A 24,520-nucleotide genomic window follows, 5' to 3' on the forward strand; every position below is an offset into this window, starting at 1 on the left:
GCGTGAAGGACAAAGACAAAGGAGGATCTCCAATTACGTATGTGTTCACCTCCTCTTCTGCCCAGATACACAGGACTTGTCTCACAGCATAGTTTGTTTCAGCAGCAATGTTGAATTCTCATCACAGCTTATGCTCACATTCTCACCAGGGGGATCTTAATTGGTTCTCTATCTCAGACAGGAGGGCTTGGCTTCTGTGGATTTTGCTTTGTTTTGATTTGACTTGATTCTCTTTAAAATATTTGCAGTGGATTCAGCATCTTTAAAATAATGCCTGCCAGGGCATTTACAAGGCCTGACAAAAAATTATAGCAAGTGGCAGGGTCAGTCTCATCCATAGTGGTTCAAAATGAATAGCAGACACTGAAAATTTTGGATTAAAATATGACCTCCACTATATTATTCAGAACACCCTCTCACTAGCATTTGGTGTTTGTTTGTTTGTTGTTCTTTTGAATGAGACAAAAGCCCTTAATTTTCAATTCACAGTATGATGTGAAATCATTTTGAAATGTACCCAGTCCAGGACCAGCATTGCGTTTTATGTGCTTGAGGTCAGCAGCTTAAGATGGCTGGTATTTTACACGCACAGTGCTGAACTCAAGTATCGTTTAACGCGACGCTCTACAGTAACTGTCATCTTCTGGATGCTAAGTGGGGGTACTTCCAAGTCTGAACCACATCTTTAATTAAAAAGAGACTCAATGTAATAGTTAATTACCATAAAGGAATTTGTTGTCATGTTAGGTGTATGTTTTAGACCCAAGTAATAATTTTTCATTAATACAGAAAGAGAAAAAAAATGTGATCTGAGATGCCTTCTCCCTGATGCATACGAAAACAAAATTCAGACACATCTCATAAACAGTTTTGACTGACATGACTTACTTTTCCCCAAGGCAGCTCCTTTGTGGAAAATGCCAAAGCCTGTCTTTCTGAGCAAATCAAAGGCTAGGCCTGGGAAAGATGGGGGAGGGGAGGCTCGGGGAAGGCTGGCCTAGCTCTCCACTGCTTGGTGAAGCTTTGACGACACCACTTGTTGCCACGTGGTCTGCTCAGTCTTTGTTAACAGACCGAAACCAAACGAGGGTTATTCACTTCTGTAGTCCCTGGTTTGCTTCTGATAGTGTCTAATCAAGAAACTAAGTGAAGTGAGGCATGACTCCAGAGTTTGAGGGGAGTCAGGAGCCATTACTGGTGTTTAAAAAGTGGGTCTTTTCAAAATGATGGCAATTTTATTTTCAGAAACTGGTTTTACCCCAGTATGACGTTTGAGTGAGTTGGAGTAGAATTAACTACAGTTCCTAAGAGTTAGTCAAAACAGAAGGATCTGATTGTGCATTAAAACGCTGCACCTGTTCCGCTTTCTCCAGATTTGAGTGACTTAGATTCCAGTGATAGCCAATACTGTTTACTGACCCATTACACTAGCCACCACAGAGACTGATCTGTGAAATCTCTCCTACTTAATCTTAGACTCACTCTAGTCCCACGAGTTACATGTACCAACGTGCAACCCATTTCACAGATGAGAAAACTACAGTTCAACAGTGTGGCATAGCTTGTCTGTGATTCTATGACTTGTCAGGTTCTGAGCTCTGATTCTTTAAACTATATTGCTGCCCTGAGAAACTTTCCGAAGAGCAAAAAACAACAACAACAACAACAAAAAAGAAATCTGGTGATGAAATGTCTTAAAATTATTATGCATCTAACTTTTTCTTTTTTCCATATCCATACATGGCCAAAAAATGACAAGAGAAGGTCATCTTACGTTTGTCCTTTTCTCCAGTTGGTTACCTGCCTATTTACTTTGCACTTTTAATCATCATTAAATAATTGGTAGATGATAATAGCTAAGTAAAGGAATAAAAATGAAGGAAATTAATTCATTGACTGATTCACCATGTATTGATCCATCATGTGCCAGGCACTGTTACCAGCTCTTAAGATGCCCTGAGTTTGCATTCTTGAGAAAGAGGAAGACAGTAAGCCGTATAAGTAATGAAAATGTATGATGAGTAATTTTGATAATGGAAAGTGCTAAGGACAAAAAAGCAAAGAAATGTCGAGGCGGGAAGTATTGAAATGTGGAATGGGAAAGCCCTGTGACAAAGGTGGCATTTGAGTAGACACCTAGAAGAAGTTAGGAACTGAAGGAAGGAGCTGTGGCTGCGCAGGGGGAGAGCACTTCAGGTGGAGGGCGCAACAGACGCGGAGGCCCTGAGGCAGGAGCGGCCTGGGGGCCTGAGAAAGAGCGGGAGGCCAGTGAGGCTGGAGTGGCCGAGGGCAAGGAGAGGGCATGAGGCATGGCGTGAACCAAATGATGCCGGGCGTTTATGTTAGAGTAGGAGCTTCGTTTTGACTCTAAATTTTGAGTAGAAGGGTGACATAAACATAAAACTGTATCTGGACCTTTCTTTGCTATGTTGAGACCATTGGGGGTGGAAGTGAATGGAGGGGAGACTGGGGGGACCAGTGCAGGATCTACTGCAATCGCCCAGGCAGGAAGAGGACTCCCCTGCTCCTTTCTTTCAACTTCATAGATTTGTTTTCATATCTATCTCATTCAGAACGATGAGTCACTGAATGACAGTTAATTAGGCCCTTTGATATTAGCATCCATTATATTGCATTTTCTGAGAGAGACCTATCTCCTTTGGGAGACAGTGTTGCAGAAAAACAACCCTCTCAATTTAAGCAGAGTGGATCAATAAGAGCTGTTTTTCATTTGCTTAGATTTTGATGTTTATTAAAAAAGAAGGGCTGTGTACCAACTGTAGTTAAGTCTGTTATTTTAATAAAATTACATATGCAAGTATTTGAGGCGCCTTCCTGTGTAACAGATGCTTCACATTTTCATTTCTCAAGAAAATTCTAGACAATAAACATCATTATTCCCATTTTACAGATCAGCATATTGAGTGTCAGGGATTCTGTACAAAATCTTGTGCAGCTGGGGAGGTAGGACTCTTCACATCTGTGCATTCCAGCTCCCAAGCCAATATTTTCTCTATGTATTTAATGGATACTTGTATTTTTTAATTAAGTATCCAGGAGTGCATATTTAATATTGGCTAATGTGTTTCTAATCGAATCACTGAGTCATGTAGCTGTTCAGTCATCTGGAAGATGATCTTTGCCGAGGGTTGTCAGTCTTGAGTATCAACCAGACTCTTCTGAAGGCTGTGTTCACATGTAGATCACTGGGCTCTGTCCCCCGAGCCTCTGATTTAGGCTTAGATGGAGACCAGGAACTGCATTTCTAACAAGCTCCTCAATGGTGCCGATGCTGCTGATCCTAGGACCATACTCCGAGAATCCCTAGTCTATGCCAATCCTATCATTTCTGCAATGAACAAATTTTGTCAGAAAACTCCCCCTTCTGCCTGAATTGACTCTGCAAGAATTGAACTACAGAGATATATAACGAACTCTCAGAAGTGGAAATTTAGAGTTTGGTTTGTTGGCGTCTTTGCTTATTTTAATTCAAGAGTAGAAACCACAGGATGTCTTTGTTCTCACATTTTCTCCTAATTTATTATCTCCTTTTGAAAATTTAATCAAGAGGAGCTGCCCCCTCACACATGTTCCATTTCTGCTGCCCTCCCCGCCACCCCGCGTTTTTCACTTTGAAATTTGTTCTGTGCTTTGTAGTTGCTCAGAATATTTTCAAAAACATCATCATGTGGATGGATCTGCTACAAACATGGCTGGTGAAGGCTCTAGATAGCTGCCCAGACCCCTACTGAATCAAAGAGTTGCTTTTCTTTTCTTTTTAAAGGAATTAGAGATAATTTGTGCATTTGAGACTAGACACGTCCTTTGGTGAAATCTATCAGTCCATTTTTTGATGTCGGTCACCGGTAGTGGTGCCTGCTTGTCGTCAGTTGTAAAAAACAACTATTTGGTTCGGTTCATCCTTCAAGGTGAAGCTCAAAGCCATTTCTTCCATGAAGCCTTCTATGGCTCAGGCTCAAACAAGACCTCTTGTTCTTTTCTCCTTCCCAGAGAATTTGTTCCCACCTCTCCTGTGTTCCCAGTTATGCAGCATTGTCACCTGATTTTAAATGGCTGACTGACTCACTGACTATCTCATTATCCTTAAAGACAGGGTCTTAACTTTCTTCTGTTTTATGCATATGGGACCCATAGAATCCTTGAGACCAGTTTGCTGAGCAGGTGAGAGACAGCAGAGGCAAGCTGGAAGAGGTGTGAGCTTTGCAGTTGGGCAGATTGGTTCGGAGTGCGAGTGCTTCTACACCTGTTACCCAGGCACAGCTTCACAGATCTGCCTGTCACACAGCTTCCATTTGGACTCAGTTTCTTTATTTGTAAAGTGGGGAGATAATACTAATATGACTCACAGATGTGAAAAATTAATAAGATATTGAGATAATGCATGCAAAGTCCTGACTCACAGAAAGAGTTGAATAAATATTAGATGTAAATGCAGTGTTCACAGACCCACTCCAACCTCTGGAGGGTTAGTTAAATGGGAATTGAGTTCCTAACTTCAATACAGTGCGAAAATCCAGAGCCACCTCCCTAACTTATACCTGTTCCTGGAGGCTTGTGTCTTCATAGCCTGTCTTGCCTCTGGGTCCTATGCTTTAAAGGCTGCCTCATTCTTGACCAAACCAAGCAAACAATAAAACATGGCCCCTGAAACAGTGTGCACAAGAAGCCCACACCATACACATCATTTATGAAGAGGTTGCATTTTACTGATGAATTGAGGATCAGGGAAGTCATTCTTGATCTTCTGCCACACCTCCAGCTTTCTGCTTCCTTCCCACCCCCACAATTCTGCTCCTCACATTCTCTCACTTGATTTCCTGTTTTCTCCCAACAAACCTTTATTTATTTAGGCAGAGCTCTTTAGCAACCACTGTGTTTTCCTCACCCAAACCCAGTGGGAGGCTCAATAGAACCCAGGGTCTTGCCCTTGCCCATCTTCCTCAGAGGGCTTTGGGTTGAGCTCAGCAGCTGTTTTATTCATTACGGCTATTAGGAATGTTTTCGAGGTTGTTACTGGTGAAAGAGTGAGCAACAACTCTACCTCATTTTCCCTTCATTCCTCATGCACTCTTGTTAATTATCACCAGATTTCACTTTTATACCCATTCCCTAGCCTAGAAACTGTGTCCTCCTTACTCAGTAAATGAACAAAAATTCCTATCCATGATACCCAGGCTTAAAAGGCATTAAGAACTCAGGAAACCATCCAATTCAAATTTATAAAATTATAGAAGAAATACGCGATATCGCTCAAATGTGGCACTTCTCTGAGTTCGTGGGGTATTTGCTGCTGCTGCTAAGTCGCTTCAGTCGTGTCCGACTCTGTGCAACCCCAGAGACGGCAGCCCACCAGGCTCCCCCATCCCTGGGATTCTCCAGGCAAGAACACTGGAGTGGGTTGCCATTTATTTAACTACTTAAAATACACAGTAACTATCCCTTTGCTTCACTTCACTATAGCTACTAACTTTGTGGAGATGTTAAAGCAACTTGAGGGATTTTTGATTTCTTTCTTTTGTCTCTCTATTCAAACGAACAGTGATTTGCTTCTTGCTAATGAGCCAAGCCCTCATCAGAGAAAATAAAATCCCTATTTCCTTACCACCTTTGGACTGGATAATTCCCATTTCATTTTCCAGGAAGCTAAATCTTCAGATGGCTTCACTTACAGAGTGAAGAAAATCAGACATCTTAGTCATTTTGGGGATAATAATGATAGACTGTCTACAAGGAAAGAAACAAAAGTTAATGACAAATTACATGGGAAAATGACAGATCGCTTTATGTGTGTGAAACAGACCTTGAAGACAAACAGTTTTGTGTGTGAGCTTGAGCAAAAGCATGATTCTCAGCTAATTTCTTGGCTCTAAATTAAATTATTGCTTTAGAGACATAAAAAATATAGATACACACAATTCCCTTCTGCTCTTCTGGGTATATTCATGTTCTCTATGAGTGCTTGTCCATATATTTAATGACTGCAAATAATGGATTTTAAAACTTTATTTAAAAAGTTAAACCCCTCAGGATTCTATTTTGGATGGAAAATATCTCCCAGCAGATCTTTATTTTTGAAAATTAAAAGTAACACACAGGCATTGAGATAACATTTAGTTGAGTGTGAGTCATTTTCCTCACTCTGCTGATTGTCGTTATGGCTAATCACGTGACTGAAGAGCACAAAATCCACTGCGGAGGGTTTGCTTGCCTTAGCACTCAGGTGGCTTAGAGTAGATCTCTTGAAACATGGGGGGAGAAAAATGTGACCTTGGCCTACAGCAGGGGTCAGCAAACTTTTTCAGCAAAGAGCCAGAGAGTAAATATTTTAGGCTTGTGAGCCAGATAGTCTCTGCTGCAACTATTCAATCCTGCAATTGTAGAACAAAAGCAGACATGGACAACATGTAAGCAAATAGTAGAGTTGTGTTCCAATAAAACTTTATTTATAAAAGCAGTTGGCTGGAATTGGCCTTCCGGCCATAAGTTCTGATTCCTGGTTTAGAGGGACATGCTGCCGTAAGATGACCTATAAGCTCTTTGCTTCTCTCTGCTGATTTTAGAGATTTATGTCAGTATATCAGTATGAATTCATCTCATGGATTCAGCATCTCAGTAGGGCATGCTCTAGAAAGTCTGCAGTACACCTTTCTCTATACAGCTGCGCCACCCCCCCCAACAAAACAAACAAGCAAACAAACCAAGGCAACGAGGCCCATCTGCTGGTGTCATCATGGCATTTCCCTTTCACAGATTCTATACACACCCCAAACCCCGGTTCACAAAGTGGGATTAAGCGTTTCACTAAGAGCCCCAAGGCTCCCTCTATCCATCAGCAGAGAAGATGAACAGGAGAGCAGAAATAACATCAAAAGCTCCAGTCCACCTTTCAAAGTTGGGTGCCAGCATGGCATCTGATATAGGAACCATCTGACAGGTCATCCATCGAAGACTGACTCATTTGGAAAAAATTGACTGAGTGCCTACCATTTTTCAGGTTCTGTGCTAGTATGCACCACTACTACTACTAAGTCGCTTCAGTCGTGTCCGACTCTGTGCGACCCCATAGATGGCAGCCCACCAGGCTCCCCCGTCCCTGGGATCCTCCAGGCAAGAACACAGGAGTGGGTTGCCATTTCCTTCTCCAATGCATGAAAGTGAAAAGGGAAAGTGAAGTCGCTCAGTCGTGTCCGACTCTCAGCGACCCCATGGACTGCAGCCTTCCAGGCTCCTCCATCCATGGGATTTTCCAGGCAAGAGTACTGGAGTGGGGTGCCATTGCCTTCTCCACTAGAATGCACTAGAGACACAAAAGTTACTAGGTTGATACAGCCCTTGAAAAGTGAAGATTTTATTTTGGTTGGGGAGCGTGATATGAGAGGAAACCAGGAAGAAGGGGGCTGAACTGAGTTTTCTCTTTGAAAGTGAGACTCTGGTAAGCAGCTGTGTAGTAGAAGGAAGAAACTTCGGCTGCATCCTTGAAACCTGTATTCACACTACAAAACGCATGTGCCTAGTCTCTCTGGGGCAGTGAAGGTAGAATGGCAAGCAAGACATAGTTGCCTCAAAAAGCTCACAGTCTAGTAGAGAGAAAAACAAAGAAACAAGAGATGGTAATTTGAGTTATTAAGTATTGGTGCACACCCAGAAATTCACAGGAAAGGAAATTAAAATGGCCAGTACTATGAGACCAAGCCTAACATCACTATTCATCAGAAAAATGCAAATTAACACTATACTTTTTTGCAGCTCACAAATTGGCAAAAAATATATTATCCACTGTTAGTGTGAGGAAAGAGAACTCTATTACACGTTGGATTAGAGTCCAAGGCCATAAAATCTTTCCGGTGGATGATTTGTCAACGTCTAACTAAATTTTAAATGGGCATTTCATTTGAATCAGCAGTTTCTAAGATGGGTCTCAACTGTAGAAAAAAAAATGCTTGCACATATACACAAAAAGTCAGGCCTAAAGGTGTTTATTACCAACCGGTTAGTAATTATGAAACAGAAAATATCCGTGTCCAGCAACAGGAGACTGCTTTAATGATAGTGTATTCATACTAAGCGGTGTTATCTAGTCATGAAAAAGAATGAAGTACTTCTATATGGGCTGACATAAAAAGTTTGTAATAGATGTATGAGCGGAACTGCTGTAGCATGTCTGTGTGTGTATAGCTTGTTAATCTGGTAGAATATACATCAATTTGTGTGGCTGATGGGGCAATAAGGGATGGAAGGAGGGTAAATGGGTGCATTTCCCTTTCACGCCAGTGAAATTAAAAATGTTGTCTTGTATTTGGAAATGGCCACTAAAATACTGTGTGCTGGAGGATGGGTGCACAGTAAGCTCAACCTTGATTCTCGAAGGGGCTGCAGTTCAGTAACCTATAGAATAACCGAGTCTACCCGCCTGGAGTTCCTTGCTTATTCTGAACACTTCTTCAAAGTGGAAAGAAGTCATTCCTTTCTGTCTGGTATTTTCCTAGGATATGTCAAGTCCTATTCGTAAGTGATCGTATCAGAAAATCAACATAATCCAAAGGTCCTCTCTTCACAGTGTTTGCAGTAAGTTTCCAGCATCTTAGCATTTAAGTGTTTTCAGATTACATCCTTTTAAACATCTGTGATTCATTATCGTAAATATCACAGTTGTGTGGGACCAGATGCTTCAGCTTGCAGCACATATACATAAAGAAAAAGCACAAGCATAAATCTCGGGACCTGAGACTTGCCGTGGGTAGGTGCAAAAAGAACACTTCCAGACACACAGGGCCTTCTGTAATCACAGTACTATACTCAAGATCCCCTATAAGAATCCTTCAATTGCAAAAGTTGCCACTTTTGATGGAAAGCTGTGATTTATGTTTGGCTTTTGCACTTCCCCTGATAATTCAGGTAGGGTGGAAAGCCTTCAGCTGTGATAGCTTTCACTTCTTAAGGAAATGAATGTGGGCCATTGTTGTCAAGAGAAGAAATCACAGGAAAACGGGGTACCTTTAACAAGTGATGAGATATTCTTGGCAGGCCGCCTCCTGCGTTCCCATGAGGCTAAAGCTAGAGACAATGCCATATGGCATCAGGGATGCAATAAAAATCTCTTGGCAACTGGAGGATGAATAGGCATGACCTAGAGGGCTGATCATTTCCTTGCTTATATCAGAAACCCATATATGTATGCAATAATTAATTGTGCTTCATGTATTGTAAGCCAGATCACTTTATTTTAATTTCCTGATAAGGTCTTGTCAACTAGACAGAACCAATTTGTAATCACAGCTGGTGAGCATCTCACCCACTGCAATTAGGGAGGAGGTGAGTGAATTAATTGGTTACAACCACAGAGAGTCCACTAATATTTCTGACTGCCAACTTTTACCAGGGTTAGTGCAGAGCATAGCCAGAGAGATGGAGCTTCTTACGAAGCTCCCAGGTTAAGTTACCAAAGCCTAGGTCAGGAGAAAATTGGGAAGGGGACAAGTCAGTGTTTGGCACTGTGTTACAGTTTGATTGGTATCCCTTCTGGTTATTAAGTCACCAACCTCTCAATATCTCAGGCGTACCTTTTGGGAAGGGCACTCATTCTTGCCTCAGGCAACAGACACTTGAGCCTCCAAACACTGCTCTGCAGGTAGCACAAGGGCATCTCTGCATGGAAACACTCTAGATGTGCACAGGGAATGCAGGATGGGGTGTTCAAAATGCCTCAGGACTCTTCATACACAGGATGCCCATCCACACACTGGCTGCAGACCAGCTACGAGTCTTAATGAAAATCAAACCATTCTGAAGATCATGGACCAAATTTCCATGCTATTTTTTCCCCTCCTCCATGTTGTCTTATCGCCTGTAATCTGGGGATTTGTGATGAATCTGTAGAATAGCAGAGCACTGGTCTGCAGAAAGTTCAAATCTCTAAAGTTCTTTGATAAAAGTTATAGACAGATCAATGGTAGCAAATTCCACACATATTTTCTTTCATCTTTTAAAGAAACCATGCTAATAAAAGCACTTGAAAACTTTTAGATGTTTTGGGGCTGCATAAAGATCTGGCTGGGTCCCCTTCATGTATTTTCCTAAACCTTTTTCAGAGTTCAAGTATTCCCTGAGCTTTGATCTACAGGGTCTTCTGGCTTCTGCTATATGGGTTTTCCTGCTGATGGATTTAATCATTGGCTTCAACATTCTGCTCATCTCTACCACTGACACCTCTTTCACCTCTAGGCAGACCAACTTCCTGTTAATCCATGGGCTCCTAAACTACAGAATAGACTTCTAACATTTACTTTGAATTTCACCATCCTGGAATGATCCTGCCTCTTCCCTCAAGACCTGAGACAGGACTCTAGAACAGATGTAAAGAGCAGAGCTCCAGCTTTGCTACTCAATGCTGTGTGGCCCACAGAAGTTTTCTTAATCTCTCTGAGTCTTAGTTTTCCCATCCATGAAACACTGCCTTCATGGGACTGTTAGAGAACTGAAAGAAATATGTATTAAGTATCTAGCTGTAAATGGTAACTGTTAGAGAAGGAAATGGCAACCCACTCCAGTGTTCTTGCCTGGAGAATCCTAGGGACGGGAGAGCCTGGTGGGCTGCCATCTGTGGGGTCGCACAGAGTCGGACACGACTGAGGTGACTTAGCAGTAGCAGTAGCAGAGAAGGTAGACATCAACCATGAAAAATCAGCATTATGGGTTTGTAGAATGTCTTCAGGATCTAGGGAAATGCGTTGGTGATTCCCAATGCACACTGATAGTGAATCAAAACTCTAATCCTTGATGCCACAGCCATTTATGTTCACTGAACTAGTGTGAACTAGAGGGAATGATGACATTCACGTGGCATTCTCAACTAGGTCATAAACCAAAGTCTGACATTTTACTAATTCTTGATACCCAGTCAGTTTGTCCATTTTTGTGCATCAAGTGGATTGGAAGGCTAATCCAATAAAGATTGATTTGTTATATTTTATGTGAAATATTCCTCTCTTTAATTACTAGCGTTTAGAGAATTTTTCAAACACAGTAGTCAAAGGACGCAGAGCAGTGCAGTGAAAAGCCTGGAGTGTGGTGGAACTAGGTTTGAACTCAGTTTGAACTCTATCACTAACCTTTGCACCATAGGCAACTCAACCTCTCCAAGTGGCCTGCATTTTGCCTTCTGTAAAACAGTTGAAATATCACATGAGGACTGGGGCAGGGAGCGCTGCTGATTGAATATCTATTATGTTCCCAGTACTCTGTTAAAGACTTGGTGGTTAGTTTCTCCTCTCCTAGAACCTCCCCGCTCCCTCTTCCAGGTTGTTTGTTTCTTTGTTTATATTATTTACATCTATTTGTTTACTCTTGGCTGTGCTGGTTCTTGGTTGCTGCGTGGGCTTTTCTCTGGTCGAGGCAAGCAGGGGCTACTCTCTACTTGCAGTTCATTGCAGTGGCTTGTCTTATTGCAGGGCAGGAACTCTAGGGCACGCAGGCCTCAGGAGTTGTGGCTCCCGGGCTCGAGAGCATAGCCTCAGGAGTTGTGGCACACAAGCTTGGTTGCTCCACAGCAAGTGGGATTTTCCCAGGTCAGGGATCAAACCTGTTTCCTGCATTGGCAGGCAGATTCTCTACCACTGAGCCACCAGGGGAGTCCCTCTTCCAGGTTTGAACACTTACAGATCACTGTTTCAGTTCAGTTCAGTTCAGTTCAATCACTTAGCCGTGTCCAACTCTTTGTGACCCCGTAAACCGCAGCACACCAGGCCTCCCTGTCCATCACCAACTCCTGGAGTCCACCCAAACCCATGTCCATCGAATCAATGATGCCATCCAACCATCTCATCCTCTGTCGTCCCCTTCTCTTCTTGCCCTCAATCTTTCCCAGCATCAGGGTCTTTTCCAATGAGTCAGCTCTTCATATCAGGTAGCCAAAGTATTGAGTTTCAGCCTCAACATCAGTCCTTCCAATGAACACCCAGAGCTGATCTCCTTTAGGATGGACTGGTTGGATTTCCTTGCAGTCCAAGGGACTCTCAAGAGTCTTCTCCAACACCACAGTTCAAAAGTATCAAATCTTTGGCGCTCAGCTTTCTTTATAGTCCAACTCTCACATCCATACATGTCTACTGGAAAAACCATAGCCTTGACTAGACAGACCTTTGTTGGCAAAGTAATGTCTCTGCTTTTTAATATGCTGTCTAGGTTGGTCATAACTTTCCTTCCAAGGAATAAGCATCTTTTAATTTCATGGCTGCAATCACCATTAGCAGTGATTTTGGAGCCCAGAAAAATAAAGTCTGACACTGTTTCCACTGTTTCCCCATCTATTTGCCATGAAGTGATGGGACTGGATGCCATGATCTTCGTTTTCTGAATGTTGAGCTTTAAGCCAATTTTTTCACTCTCCTATTTCACTTTCATCAAGAGGCTCTTTAGTTCTTCTTCACTTTCTGCCATAAGGGTGGTGTCATCTGCATATCTGAGGTTATTGATATTTCTCTCAGCAATCTTGATTCCAGCTTGTGCTTTCTCCAGTCCAGCGTTTCTCATGATGTACTCTGCATATAAGTTAAATAACCAGGGTGGTAATATACAGCCTTGACGTACTCCTTTTCCTATTTGGAACCAGTCTGTTGTTTCATGTCCAGTTCTAACTGTTGCTTCCTGACCTGCATATAGGTTCCTCAAGAGGCAGGTCAGGTGGTCTGGAATGCCGATCTCTTTCAGAATTTTCCAGTTTATTTACTGAGTGCTATTTCAGCTTATAGATTATGCACTCTTTATAGACTATACTTTAAAATCTAGTCAGGATTTTAAATCAGAAACTCATTCAATACACATTTCCTGAAGACTCTTATTTTGTCTGTTTATTCATCTTGGACATTTTAATTTATTTCTAAGGTCGGGTTTCCACTGCCACTCTCCCACCTGCCTTCATCTCCAGTCATCCCCTCATCCCTTCTAAAACCCAAGTGCTTCTTTGGGAACCCAGAAAGAAAATAGCTGATCATCCTGCTTCAGTTCTAAAGAAGAGAGTGAGTCAAAACTGAAGGACCTTTAGGTCTACGATGCTTAGTTCTGCTAACTTGATGGTAGCCATTATTACAATTAGATCTTCAGACTTTCATAGCCACTTAAAAAATTGGGCCACAAGATTTGCATACTTCTACTATTTATTTATAGATTAGGATAATATTTACCTTTAAAAGTTAAAATTCATCCCTTCAAATGCTCCTAATGTGTTAGCTGTATTCTTTAATTTTGTTGGGACTTACAGCCAAAACATTGTCTGGAAAAACACATCCAATTGATAATAAAATATAGAAAAAATATACAGAAACTCACTTTCTAAGCAATTTTAAGAGAGCACAGCTCTTCAATAAGGTGATATATACTTGTTGATAACCCCTCACCTTGGGTGTTTCTGGTAATTATAAACTTGTTCATTGGTTGACTTTTTCTTACTGTAAGAAATAATGTATTATATGAAGAGATGATCTGCTTGCTTCTGAGATCTACCCTGTGGTGGTATTTGGCCTTTTGACACAATGGAGAAATGGGACACCTGTCCTTCAAAAGGGCAGCCCTCCAAATGATACTGTGGTCCAACCTTCTGGACTCTGAATATCTGGAAGACAGATAATCCACCTTATTTGTCTTAATGTTGGTATTTATCCCTTTCTACCTACTGTATTTCATACCATAAGTGATCAAATGATACTTTTAATGGGTTAATGGATGGATATATAGTGATTTAGAATAATAGACTTTCCCAGCTGTAAGAGACAGTATCCAATGCTAGAATCTCTTCCAAAACATTCCTGCTCAACAGTCATTTAAGTGCTACTTGAAAGTATCCAATGATCAGCAAATTATTTCACTCGGAAATAACTAGACCTTCCAAATGGTACCCTGAATTTCTTCCGGCTTTTCTAGTATTTGGACAATAACAAGATCATCAAGACCTTCCAAATGGTACCCTGAATTTCTGCTCTGCATTTGGACAATAAGCATCAAGAGCTCCCACCTGAATTTCTGTAGGATCCCAACACACCTTCCTTCCTTAGCTTTTATTCTACTTAGTTCTAGAAGACCCCAGAGCAATGTGTGTGGTCCACCTCCTTAAAGGTTCCTTCCTCCACATGTATGCCATCTCATGGAGTGTAGGGGTGCTTGGGAATCACAGGACTGCCAGAGCATCACACACAATCAGGATCTGAATCTCAGTACAGGCCTAGTCAAGACATTCTGCCTCATGTCTCCAGACAGCTCCAACGGCAAGGCCAAATACAAGTCACAGTGGAGCAAATCTCTTTTCTCATTGACTCACCCTATAGACACTCAGAAAGAGAGACATCTGTGCACATAATCACTAGATAAATCAAAAACGAAGGACTAAGTAAGAACCACGGACTACTAATATGAAAATAGTAATCTAAGACTTGGTCATTCACAAAGTTGCTGAATCAGTGATTTCTGTTTCGCTGAGTGGGTGGTTTTCACATTGACTTACTCAAATCTTTAGGTGAATTTGGGCCATCCTCAGTTTTGTTTGAGGAATTTATAATTGCTTTGTTGCCAAGTGGCAGTTCTCTTATTTATTCATTCAACAAACAGATTGAGTATCTACTGTGTCAGGCACTGTGCCATATAAATTCCAATCTGAGATACAAATTCATAGTGATTATAACCACCACAGGATTGAAAATGCATAACTTTTTATTTTTTTTAGAAAACAACTTGCTGTGTTTTAAAAAAAATCAGTAGCAAGAGGAAAATGTAAGACCCTGGCAGAAAAGACTATCCAGAGCTAGCAGCTCAATTTTTAATGGTTGGCACAGGAAATCCCCTGAAAGCAGATGTGGGCTCTGTAAACCCCTTAAGGGTTTACATGATAAAAAATAGGCTTTTGCTGAATATCACTTGATGGAATCATTCATTATGATGTCTTTGGCTGACATGACAGAACCGAAACTCTATTTTATCAAACCTGGGATTGACACATGAGATGTATAAGACCATTTTATGTGCATTCTGCACCTATCAAATCTACAAAGCCTCTGGAGGTGAAATCCACTGCTGGGATAATCAGTCATGGTTAGGAACATGCCCAGAACCTTGCAGAAGCTCTCTGGATGTCAATGCTGACTCCAGGCCAAACATGAAACACAGGATATGGTTCCGAGCATTCAGGAACCAAGAGGGTAGACAGAATGAAGGCTGGAGGATGTATTATCAGTCAAGGATCTGTCCCTGTGTGGGTGGCACTGAGCATATGTTAATGAAACCTTGATTGACTAGAAGCTTTGAGTAACGAGGGTGTTGGGAAAAACCAAAGGAATTGTTTTCTGTTTCTCTCACTTGAGAATCCATAGAGTCTCTGGACTAAAGTCCTTTGAGTTCTTTCCAAGGAAGTTGGAACCCAGTGGGATACTGAAGATGCAAAAAGCAATTAAGTGATGTGCTGTATCCTGGGGAGAGTCCATCTGATGTTTCTGAACTAAGTGCTATTTCATCTGTTAGAAAGGCATGGTTTTCCACGCCCTAGCAAAGACGCCGCAAATCAACCACTATGCAGGCCCTTCATGCAAAATGGAGCAATTGAATTGTTTGACTAATTGAGCTATGCGTATGTGGATAGATGGTACAGTCTTAAGAGAGAGTAAGCAATGTACAATCTACTTTTTTTTTTTTTTAACCAGCATACTGCTGAAATAAAGCCATGCTCTTCTGTGGGCAAGCATAGGTTGCTAGAAGTAGATCCAGGCACTTCTGACTCTGGGAGGAACACAGCCCCCAAGATGACTGACCCCACACTACTACTGGTCATCACACACACTCACACACGTGTACAAGCAGAGTCTGGCCACCAACTCTGAGAGGCCTGAAACTTATATGTAGACCAGTTTGCAAGTCTCTACAAAATGTGAATAATGTATCTAGGACCATTTACCCATGTCAGATGTGAGTGCATGGATCACTGACTCACCCCAGAACACTTACAAGAATAGCACAAATTCCATATTGAGTTTGTACCTATCTACATGAGTAGGACTGCTCTATATTTTACAGTAAGTTTAAATCTATCTACATTTTTATATTTTCCTGGGATCATGATACAGCTTAATTTGCTTCCTCACACATTTCTAGATGGTAAGAAATCTATGCCTTTTCCATCCTGGAGAACCACATTCAAAAGAAAGAAATAGAAAAACATAAAATCAGGGTCAGGAGGATTAAGCCCCTTAATTCACACGTGCCACGCTTCCCATTTCAGTTGCGGTTTTGTCTCCCAGCTAAAGTTTGTCTCTTCGTGACATTTGCATTAAGCCCAGAGGACATTTTGAGTGGAAACATGCTGAAAGCGTAATTGAAACGCTGAGTGGTGCCATTCATCTAATTTGCATTTTTCCCCCAGGTGGGGAGTTTTCACTTCCCCCTTTCTTCTCCTGGGGTGTTCACAGATTATCACAAAGAATGATGTTGCACAATTGATTCCAATAAATCCGCATGTACAGTGTATTATATGTATAATTTTTTTCCCTGGTAGCTATTTTAAATGCCATAGTGATAAACTATGTAAGGAAGTTCTTTGTAGGTGCAGAATAGTACGGATAGCTCCTTTTTCCCCTCACATAGAGGTTTTCAATATTTGTTCACAAGTTTAATTGTTTATTATCATTTTTCCTTTCAATTATCCTCATGGTGTTATTCTGAGCTTAGGAGGTTGTCTATATAGAAACATCTATTTTTTACAAAACAGACATAAACCATTCCATTTCATCCTTAATATGTTCCTTGAACTCTGCACCCTGAAGCATGCACTGGTTTGGTCTCTGAGAATCACTGACGTCTTGATTGTGTCAACAAGGTTCATAATGTAAGACAATGATGCAGGGCTGGTGCTATCAATTGTGCCCTTTAATAGGAAATTTAAGGTGAGATTGCAGTCAATGGGGAAGTGGGGTCTGTTTCCTTCAGGAGGAAGAAGAAACAAAGAGTGTGGTGCCCTATGTTTCTTTTGATTAAGTATTAAATTGCGATTGTTGGTTTGGTCTAGATTGTCCCTTCTCTGAGGTTTGTGTCCTTCTCAAGACCTCATTATTTATGTTATATATATTATATTATTTTATATAATATATTACATTATTATTGTTAGGTAGTGAGAACAGGAAACAGGAGTCCAAAATGGCAGCCCGTGAAAATAGAACAAAGAAAGGTCCAAGGACCTGAGTGAGGACCTCAGGTAGAACAAACAGCATCCTGGCCAGCCTAATTTACATAGGGCAGGCCCAGGGGAGGAACAAAGCATACAAAAAAAGGAGACAAACGGCCGGGGGTCTCTCTCCTGTGCACACGGTATATTCACTCTTTCTCTCTCTCTTTCTCTTCTTTTCATGTCTTTGGGTTGTCATGCCCTCACTCTTGAGGGGAGAAGGCAATGGCACCCCACTCCAGTACTCTTGCCTGGAAAATCCCATGGGCGGAGGAGCCTGGTGGGCTGCAGTCCATGGGGTCGCTAAGAGTCAGATATAACTGAGCGACTTCACTTTCTCTCTTCACTTTCATGCCCTGGAGAAGGAAATGGCAACCCACTCCACTGTTCTTGCCTGGAGAATCCCAGGGACGGGGGAGCCTGGTGGGCTGCCGTCTATGGGGTCGCACAGGGTCGGACACGACTAAAGTGACTTAGCAGAAGCAGCACCTCTTGAGGATGTATTTTCATGTTATTTTATAAATAAAACTGAGCTGTAACACAGAGCTGTAACACTGGTCTATCCAAGAGCTGTAACACGGTCTGTCTGAGAGCTGTGACACACCAAGGGCTTTCATGTCTGTGACTTCAAATTTTTATTGAGACGAGACAGAACCGAGGAGAATACACTCATCTGACATTATAATATATATAATATATTTTATATGGGTTATATATATTATATTATTATTTTATAAATATTATTTCAAATATCAGAAGCCCTCCTAGAATATATAAGATAATCATATTGGGTTCATTTAGGATTTTCCATAAAATATTACAGAAAAAACATGAACAAACTTTTCAGCCAACCCCATATAATTATATCAGAGCCTTCCTAGATTACAAACCTGAGTATGGTGGACCTAAGCATGTATTTGTTTAAATGAGAGAAGAATTTAGCCCAAGCCAGCAGTTCTGGAGCATGGAACACATGTCATTAGTACATACAAGGACTGATGTATGTTTTTACTTGCCTCCTTAAATTTAATATTTTTAGAAAAATATGTTTGGCAGATTCATCATGTACTATAAAGATTATCTTTAAATAATTGTATAAATAAAAATGTGAGTCGATTAAAAGAAAAATATTAAGGGACTAGCAGACCAGGTATGAAAGCATGGCTAGATTGTGAATCTGGAAGCTGAGTGATTGAAGGAAAGAACACATTCGCTTAGGCAGATGACCTAGACTAACTGGCCTTAACCTCATTCAGACTCTCTAAGTCTCAGCTTCCTTAACCTCATTCAGACTCTCTAAGTCTCAGCTTCCAGAGGGAAAAAAAAGTATTCACCCCAGATAGATAATGTGAGGATTCATTGCAATCACGAATGTAAACATTTCAGCAGAGTGTCGTTCTTTTAGGAAAAAAGAATACCTTAGACAACTTTGTGGAGTCTGCTGTGGGCAGACACTGTAATTTCACTCCTTTGAAGTTGTTTTCCCTTCATGATCTCTCAAGTGAGATAGGTAGAGCTTTGCCAAGAAAAGTGGGAGGATTCAAAAATGGGCAAGGTTGGATCAGAATCATCTGTCTCATTGCTTTAGCCTCAGCAGAAATATCTGTAGTAACCATCTCCATGGTAACCACATGGGCTAGAGCACCAGTACCTGACTGGACAGAGGCAGAAGGACCCAGGAGGCAGTCAGAAAAGCAGCTAGAAGAAGGAAGCTGTGTAGAAAAGGAAACAGAACTCCTTCAATGCCCAGAATTACAGGAAAATTGATGATAGTAATTCTTATTCATGGAGCATCGTAATAGAGCACTGCCACCTGCTGAAACCCCTAGCACTCTCATGGACGTTGCTGCCCGCCATAACCCCCAACACTTTACCAGAAAACAGTTACCACAAGACCATTAAACAGTCACTCAGCCATTGGTCGGTGCAGCAGTGGGCTCCTCCCCCTGAATAACTGTGCACAGCGGCCATTAGTAGGACATTCATCCAACAGTCCTCAGACTGGTGGTCCTCAGATGGAGAGCGAGGTTAGAGGCAGAACTGGCCTGGCCTGGGTGAGTTGGGGGCTCGGAACAAGCTGGGGACTGTGTCCTGTGGGCCTCCAGAGTCCTCACCAGGGCCGCCCACTGGCCAGGTCCAGGCCTTGAGGTGGTGGTGACCCTCTCCCCGATCCCCACCTCCGTGATTTAATGGCAGCAGCCTCCAGGACTGGCCCCCACTGGGTGGCCTGAGGAGCTTGAGGCCAGCTGGGTCCTGGGCACCTGGCTCCCTCAGCAATAGTGGCTCGCGGGTCTGGGGACCTGGCCCTGAGGGAGCCACCAGTTCAGGGAGCTTCTTCAGCCAGGCCTGGGCGCTGGCAGGAAGACCCAGATGGGTGCTGGGCAAACACTCTCGGGCAGGGTAACCAGTGCCTGCAGGGACCCCCTCTTCTCAGCCAGGCCTGGACCTCCGAGAGTGAAAGTTGTGCTGAGGGACCTAGCCCGTACTTATCAGAACAGAGAATAGCATTTGTTTGGTGGGAGTTTAGAGGAATGTTGTTACCTGACCGTGACCTGACGGTTCAAGAACAAAGGATCTGACACCAAGAAGTTTGCAACAACCATCCATGCCCCTTCTTCTCCTTTCCTATAAAAGGGCTTTGCAGAGAGCTTTTGGGCAGTTTGGGGTTTTTAAGGAAGGCATGATCCACCTGTCTCCTTGCAGGGCCCTGCAGGAAACCTTTCTCTGTTCTACACTGATATTTTGGTATTGTTTGGCCTCACAATACCAAGGCCAATACCAAGGAAGGTATTGTCAGGCACAAAAATTTGTGTTTCGGTAATAGCACCAGGGTCTGTCTGAATTGCTTTAAGTGTTATTATCTTGTTTAATGCTTATCAGAAGAATTGTAGTACCTATGAGGGGAGGTACTATTATTTGTTCTGTTACAGAGTCCAAGTTCACTCTACTCACCACATGACAGCTCAGTAAGTCTACAGACACACTGTTCTGGCAAAAAATACGACTTTATTCAAAAAGCCTGCAGACAGACAATGACAGACTAATGTCTCAGAATAAAACCATCTTGTCTGGGTCTGGGTGCCAGGTTCTTCTATAGAGTGGGGGGTTGGGGGACTGAGAAAGCAAACTAAAAAGGCATGTGCCTTGCATATACCTCCTGGAATGGCGAGCCTGGGGAGGGGATGTGCTAATTTCTTACTTCCTATAGCCATCCGCAGATACACAAGGTCCTGCAAAAAGCATTTTGGTTTAACATTCAGGCAGAGGGGCAGGGTTCCCCATGGCAGGCCATTATGTATGGACAGTATCCTTTTAGTGAAGGAAAGCAACAAGAAGCAAAGGTTAAAGTAAAAGAAATGGAGCCATAATTGGCTTTCCCTGTAACAGTTCCACTTTATAGATGAAGACATTGCCCACGATCTCAGGGCCACTACAAATGAACCAGGATTGGAAAGGGGCTTAGACGCCTACTCTTAAAACTGCCCCTTCACAAGACACGGGAATAAGAGTTACTGGCATGCTAGGTCCCCAACCCTGTCTCTGTGCCAGGAATCGCTGGGAAATGTGGAAACCTGGCATCTTGACAAGCAGTCCATTGTCCAGGGTCCTAGTGCTTGACCCTGGCTGCATTAGATTCATCTGGGAAATCTTAAAGAGATACCAGTGCCTGGACCCCAGTCCTGCTCTGCCATAACCTCGGTTGGGAGTTGGGGCAGGTATTGCTTTTTTTTTTTTTTTAATTCTCTAGAAAACCCCACTCCAGTACTCTTGCCTGGAAAATCCCATGGACGGAGGAGCCTGGTAGGCTGCAGTCCATGGGGTCGCGAAGAGTCGGACATGACTGAGCAACTTCACTTTGACTTTTCACTTTCATGCATTGGAGAAGGCAATGGCACCCCACTCCAGTGTTCTTGCCTGGAGAATCCCAGGGACGGGGGAGCCTGGTGGGCTGCCGTCTATGGGGTTGCACAGAGTCAGACACGACTGAAGCGACTTAGCAGCAGCAGCAGCAGCAGATTATTCCCATAGCCTTGAAAAATGCCCCCAGTCTAAAGCACTCATTCCTGGACTGGTAAAAGGTGTCTAAAATATACAAGACCCAATCATGCAACCCTAGTTACCTGATACCACAAGTTGGGAAGAGAGCGAGGATATATCGAGGGCCTATGATATGCCGGGTCCTAAATGCAGGTCTCTCAGGATGTCTTCACCTGGTGCCTCTGATGACCTGGAGGGGTTGGTTAGAGGCCTGAGGGGGTCAGGATGGGGCAGCAGCTCCTTTCCCTCTCGTTAACCCATTTCTGGGAAATGGATATGCTGGGAGCTTGAAATGTAGATCCAGACTGATCAGCCTGAGAACAGGTGTCTGCCTTTTCTGAGTGTGTGGTCTTGAGCATGTCAGTCAGTCTCTGCAAGGCTCAGTCTTGCCTCCCATGCTATGGAAATGATGTGTGTAGACTGTGCATTCTCAGTGGGGCTCTATGTCACCAAAGGGGTGACACAGGTTCTTGGGAGAAAGACAAGCAATTGTACTTTGTGTGTGTGTGTAGAGTACAGATATACATGCGGTAAATAAACAGATATACAACAGCTCTATGACCCTGACAATGCATGAGAGTGGTGATGATTAGGCAACAATACCTAAAAACACTTCTGTTGTTGGGGGAGATAATAAAAATAAACCTGGGAAATGCTGCCGTAACTTAGAGTGGTTGTGAGACTGGAAGGAGAGACTGAATGTATAGTCCTTATAATAGAGCCTGCCACTCAGATGCCGTCAATAAATGCTGTCATAACTGTCCTTTGTCAAAACTTCATTCAACACTCACACACAGATCCCAACCATACTTAGCAGCTATGCAAAGCTTTATAGGGATTCTGAGGGAAGAAAAGGCGCCACCCCTGACTTCACCAAAGAGCTAAGTGAAAGTTGAACAAAGTAGGCTAAATGCTGTCATGAATGGTTGTTCATAGAGCCTGGGGAAGTAAGGGGAGGCCGTGGCTGAGTCCTTCATTTCCTACCTGTCTCCACTGCTGGGCTCAACCTAGATGAGAAGTGACAAGGGACCCTCCGTCTCAGTTCCCAGCCTTGTCTGCAGTATCTTCTGCTCCCAGTGTGGAAGCAGGGAAGAGGTTCTCTTTGGGCATTAAAAGGCTTAGCACCTGCCTGGGACAGGGGAGGTGATGAAGGAACTCTTCACTGAGTGGAGTCCTTCACATAGTCAAAGCCATGAGGCCACAAGAGGGTGCAGTGGGTGAGGCTCAGCACTCGTGGATCTGGGGTGCAGAGTGGTAAGTCATATTTAAGGGTCAAAGACAGCTCCAGCATTAAACTTCCCAGCCTACTCACACTCCTTCTGTTTCTGTTCATTTGTTTTGTTTTTGCCAGTGACCTTCAGTGACTGCAAGGGAAATGACAAGCTGCACTATGAGGTCTCAAGCCCATACTTCAGGGTGAACACCGACGGCAGCTTAGTCGCCCTGAGGAACATAACTGCGGTGGGCAAGACTCTATTCGTCCACGCCCGGACTCCCCATGCAGAAGACATGGCGGAACTCGTGATTGTTGGAGGGAAAGACATCCAGGGCTCCTTGCAGGTAATGTAGCCACTTAGGATAAGTTGGTCCAAGAAGGAACACTGAGACTTGTGTGTCTTGTGTGGAAAATGGGTCTTTGGCTTATTATTGGTCAAGAGTCTTTTCGTTGTTTGCAAATGATAGAAACCTAAGTCAAAAAGAAAAATAAAAAACAACAAAAAACAGCGTGGCTAGGGGAACTGATTGGGTCATGTGACAGAGACCTCAGGGATAGCTTTGCCTGCCAGCATGGCTGTGCATCCATGCCCAAGTGATGACTTTAGCTTTGGTCCTTCTCCGTTTGTGATTCCACTTTTCTTCCACTGACTTCGCTTGTAGACAGTCACAGCCCTTCCTGCTTCCTGGTGTGGTCTCAGCAGCTTCACATCATCTTCCCAGTCTGAAGTCATCTCAAAGAGCATCCCTTCCTTTACTGCCACCCCAAGTTTGAAATCAAGTCTCACTGGCTCTCCTCAGAGCACGCTCCCATCCCTGATTCAGTTTCTATGACAATTGGATCCTGACGCTCTAGTTGGCTAAGCCTGAGGCACATGCCTTGTCCTGAAATCAGGATGAGTTCAGCCCCACCTAAAATACAAAGGCTGAGAGTGAGTTTGTTGCTCAAATAAGGATGCTGTCATCTGAGAAAGGGAAATGGAGGTTGTGCAGGTGAGAACCACAGTCGCACACTAGAGTTGTATGTGAGGCAACCGTGGCGTATGGTGCTGCTCCTTTGCCATGCACTGGTGTCCATTCCCTTCTCCATGCACCTGGATGAAGATCTCTGCCCCTGCACATGTGACTTTGGGAATGCCACCAACTGCTCTTCAGGCTTCCTGATTGTGTCATCCAGGGACACTTGGTTACTATGGATTTACTTACTTCTTCACCAGGAGCCCAAAGACTCTGTGGCTTTCTCAATTACAGAAAGGGAAGACGCACAGCAAGACCCTGGCAGAATAATTACAATAATAATGGTGTGTCCCCAGCTTGGTGCGACTGGACTAGCCTTTTCTCCTACCTGCTGCTGGCCTGCTCTTACCCACTTTATCAAAGCCTGTGATTCCCACTGCTTTTCTCCATCTGTCACACTCCCCGTAACCCTGCTTCATCTGTTAATTTTGTTCACCGGTGGAGTGAACACCAGTCCCACGGCTGGGGAGCAGAGACAGTACAAATGGCATCGTGAGTGCCGCTCTCCTGCCAACGCTGTCTGTGTGATCTTGAAAGAGTCACGTAACTTCCTTACCTGCAGATAAGAGGGGTTAAACAGTCTGCAACAGCAAGTAAGTGGCATGTGTGCTGCCCTACTCCACAATGATATACGTTGCAGACATTGCTAATCACCCTGCTTGACCTGAGTATCACTCTCAAGACAGTGCTTCTGAAAGCTACTATCCATTGATCACTTAGAGATGTTTCTAGGGCTGGAGTATATTTGCTGTCCCTGGACTGGAAAAACTGCATAATTCCTCTTCGTATCTGTGAATCTGTGAGTTAAGCGTAGGTAGAAAGCTAAACGTGAATCCACAGCATGCCACTGATGTTCTCAAAACAAAACGGGATCTTGGTGAACACATACCAGCATGGAAACCCACTGGCACCACAAAAGAGAGTTTATCTCTCACTTAACCACGGTCATTTTCACAGCAGCTCACTAACTCATGATATAAATGACTTCCGCATGCCTAGCAACACAGCTGCCAGGATGTGCAGTACAAAATGCTT

At 43.1% G+C, this 24,520-nt stretch overlaps 1 protein-coding gene across 1 annotated transcript in view; it reads left to right on the plus strand.

The window, feature by feature from the left end:
• The window catches only part of CDH13 (cadherin 13), a 1,019,154-nt gene that overhangs the window by 354,817 nt on the left and 639,817 nt on the right, over positions 1-24,520 (plus strand). The window contains exon 3 of the mRNA XM_061386852.1: positions 22,605-22,813. Within this exon, the coding sequence (XP_061242836.1) occupies positions 22,605-22,813 (209 nt within the window). The remainder of the gene's footprint in view (positions 1-22,604; positions 22,814-24,520) is intronic.

The sequence above is a fragment of the Bos javanicus genome, chromosome 18 (assembly GCF_032452875.1).
Source record: "Bos javanicus breed banteng chromosome 18, ARS-OSU_banteng_1.0, whole genome shotgun sequence".
NCBI classification, from domain to species: domain Eukaryota; kingdom Metazoa; phylum Chordata; class Mammalia; order Artiodactyla; family Bovidae; genus Bos; species Bos javanicus.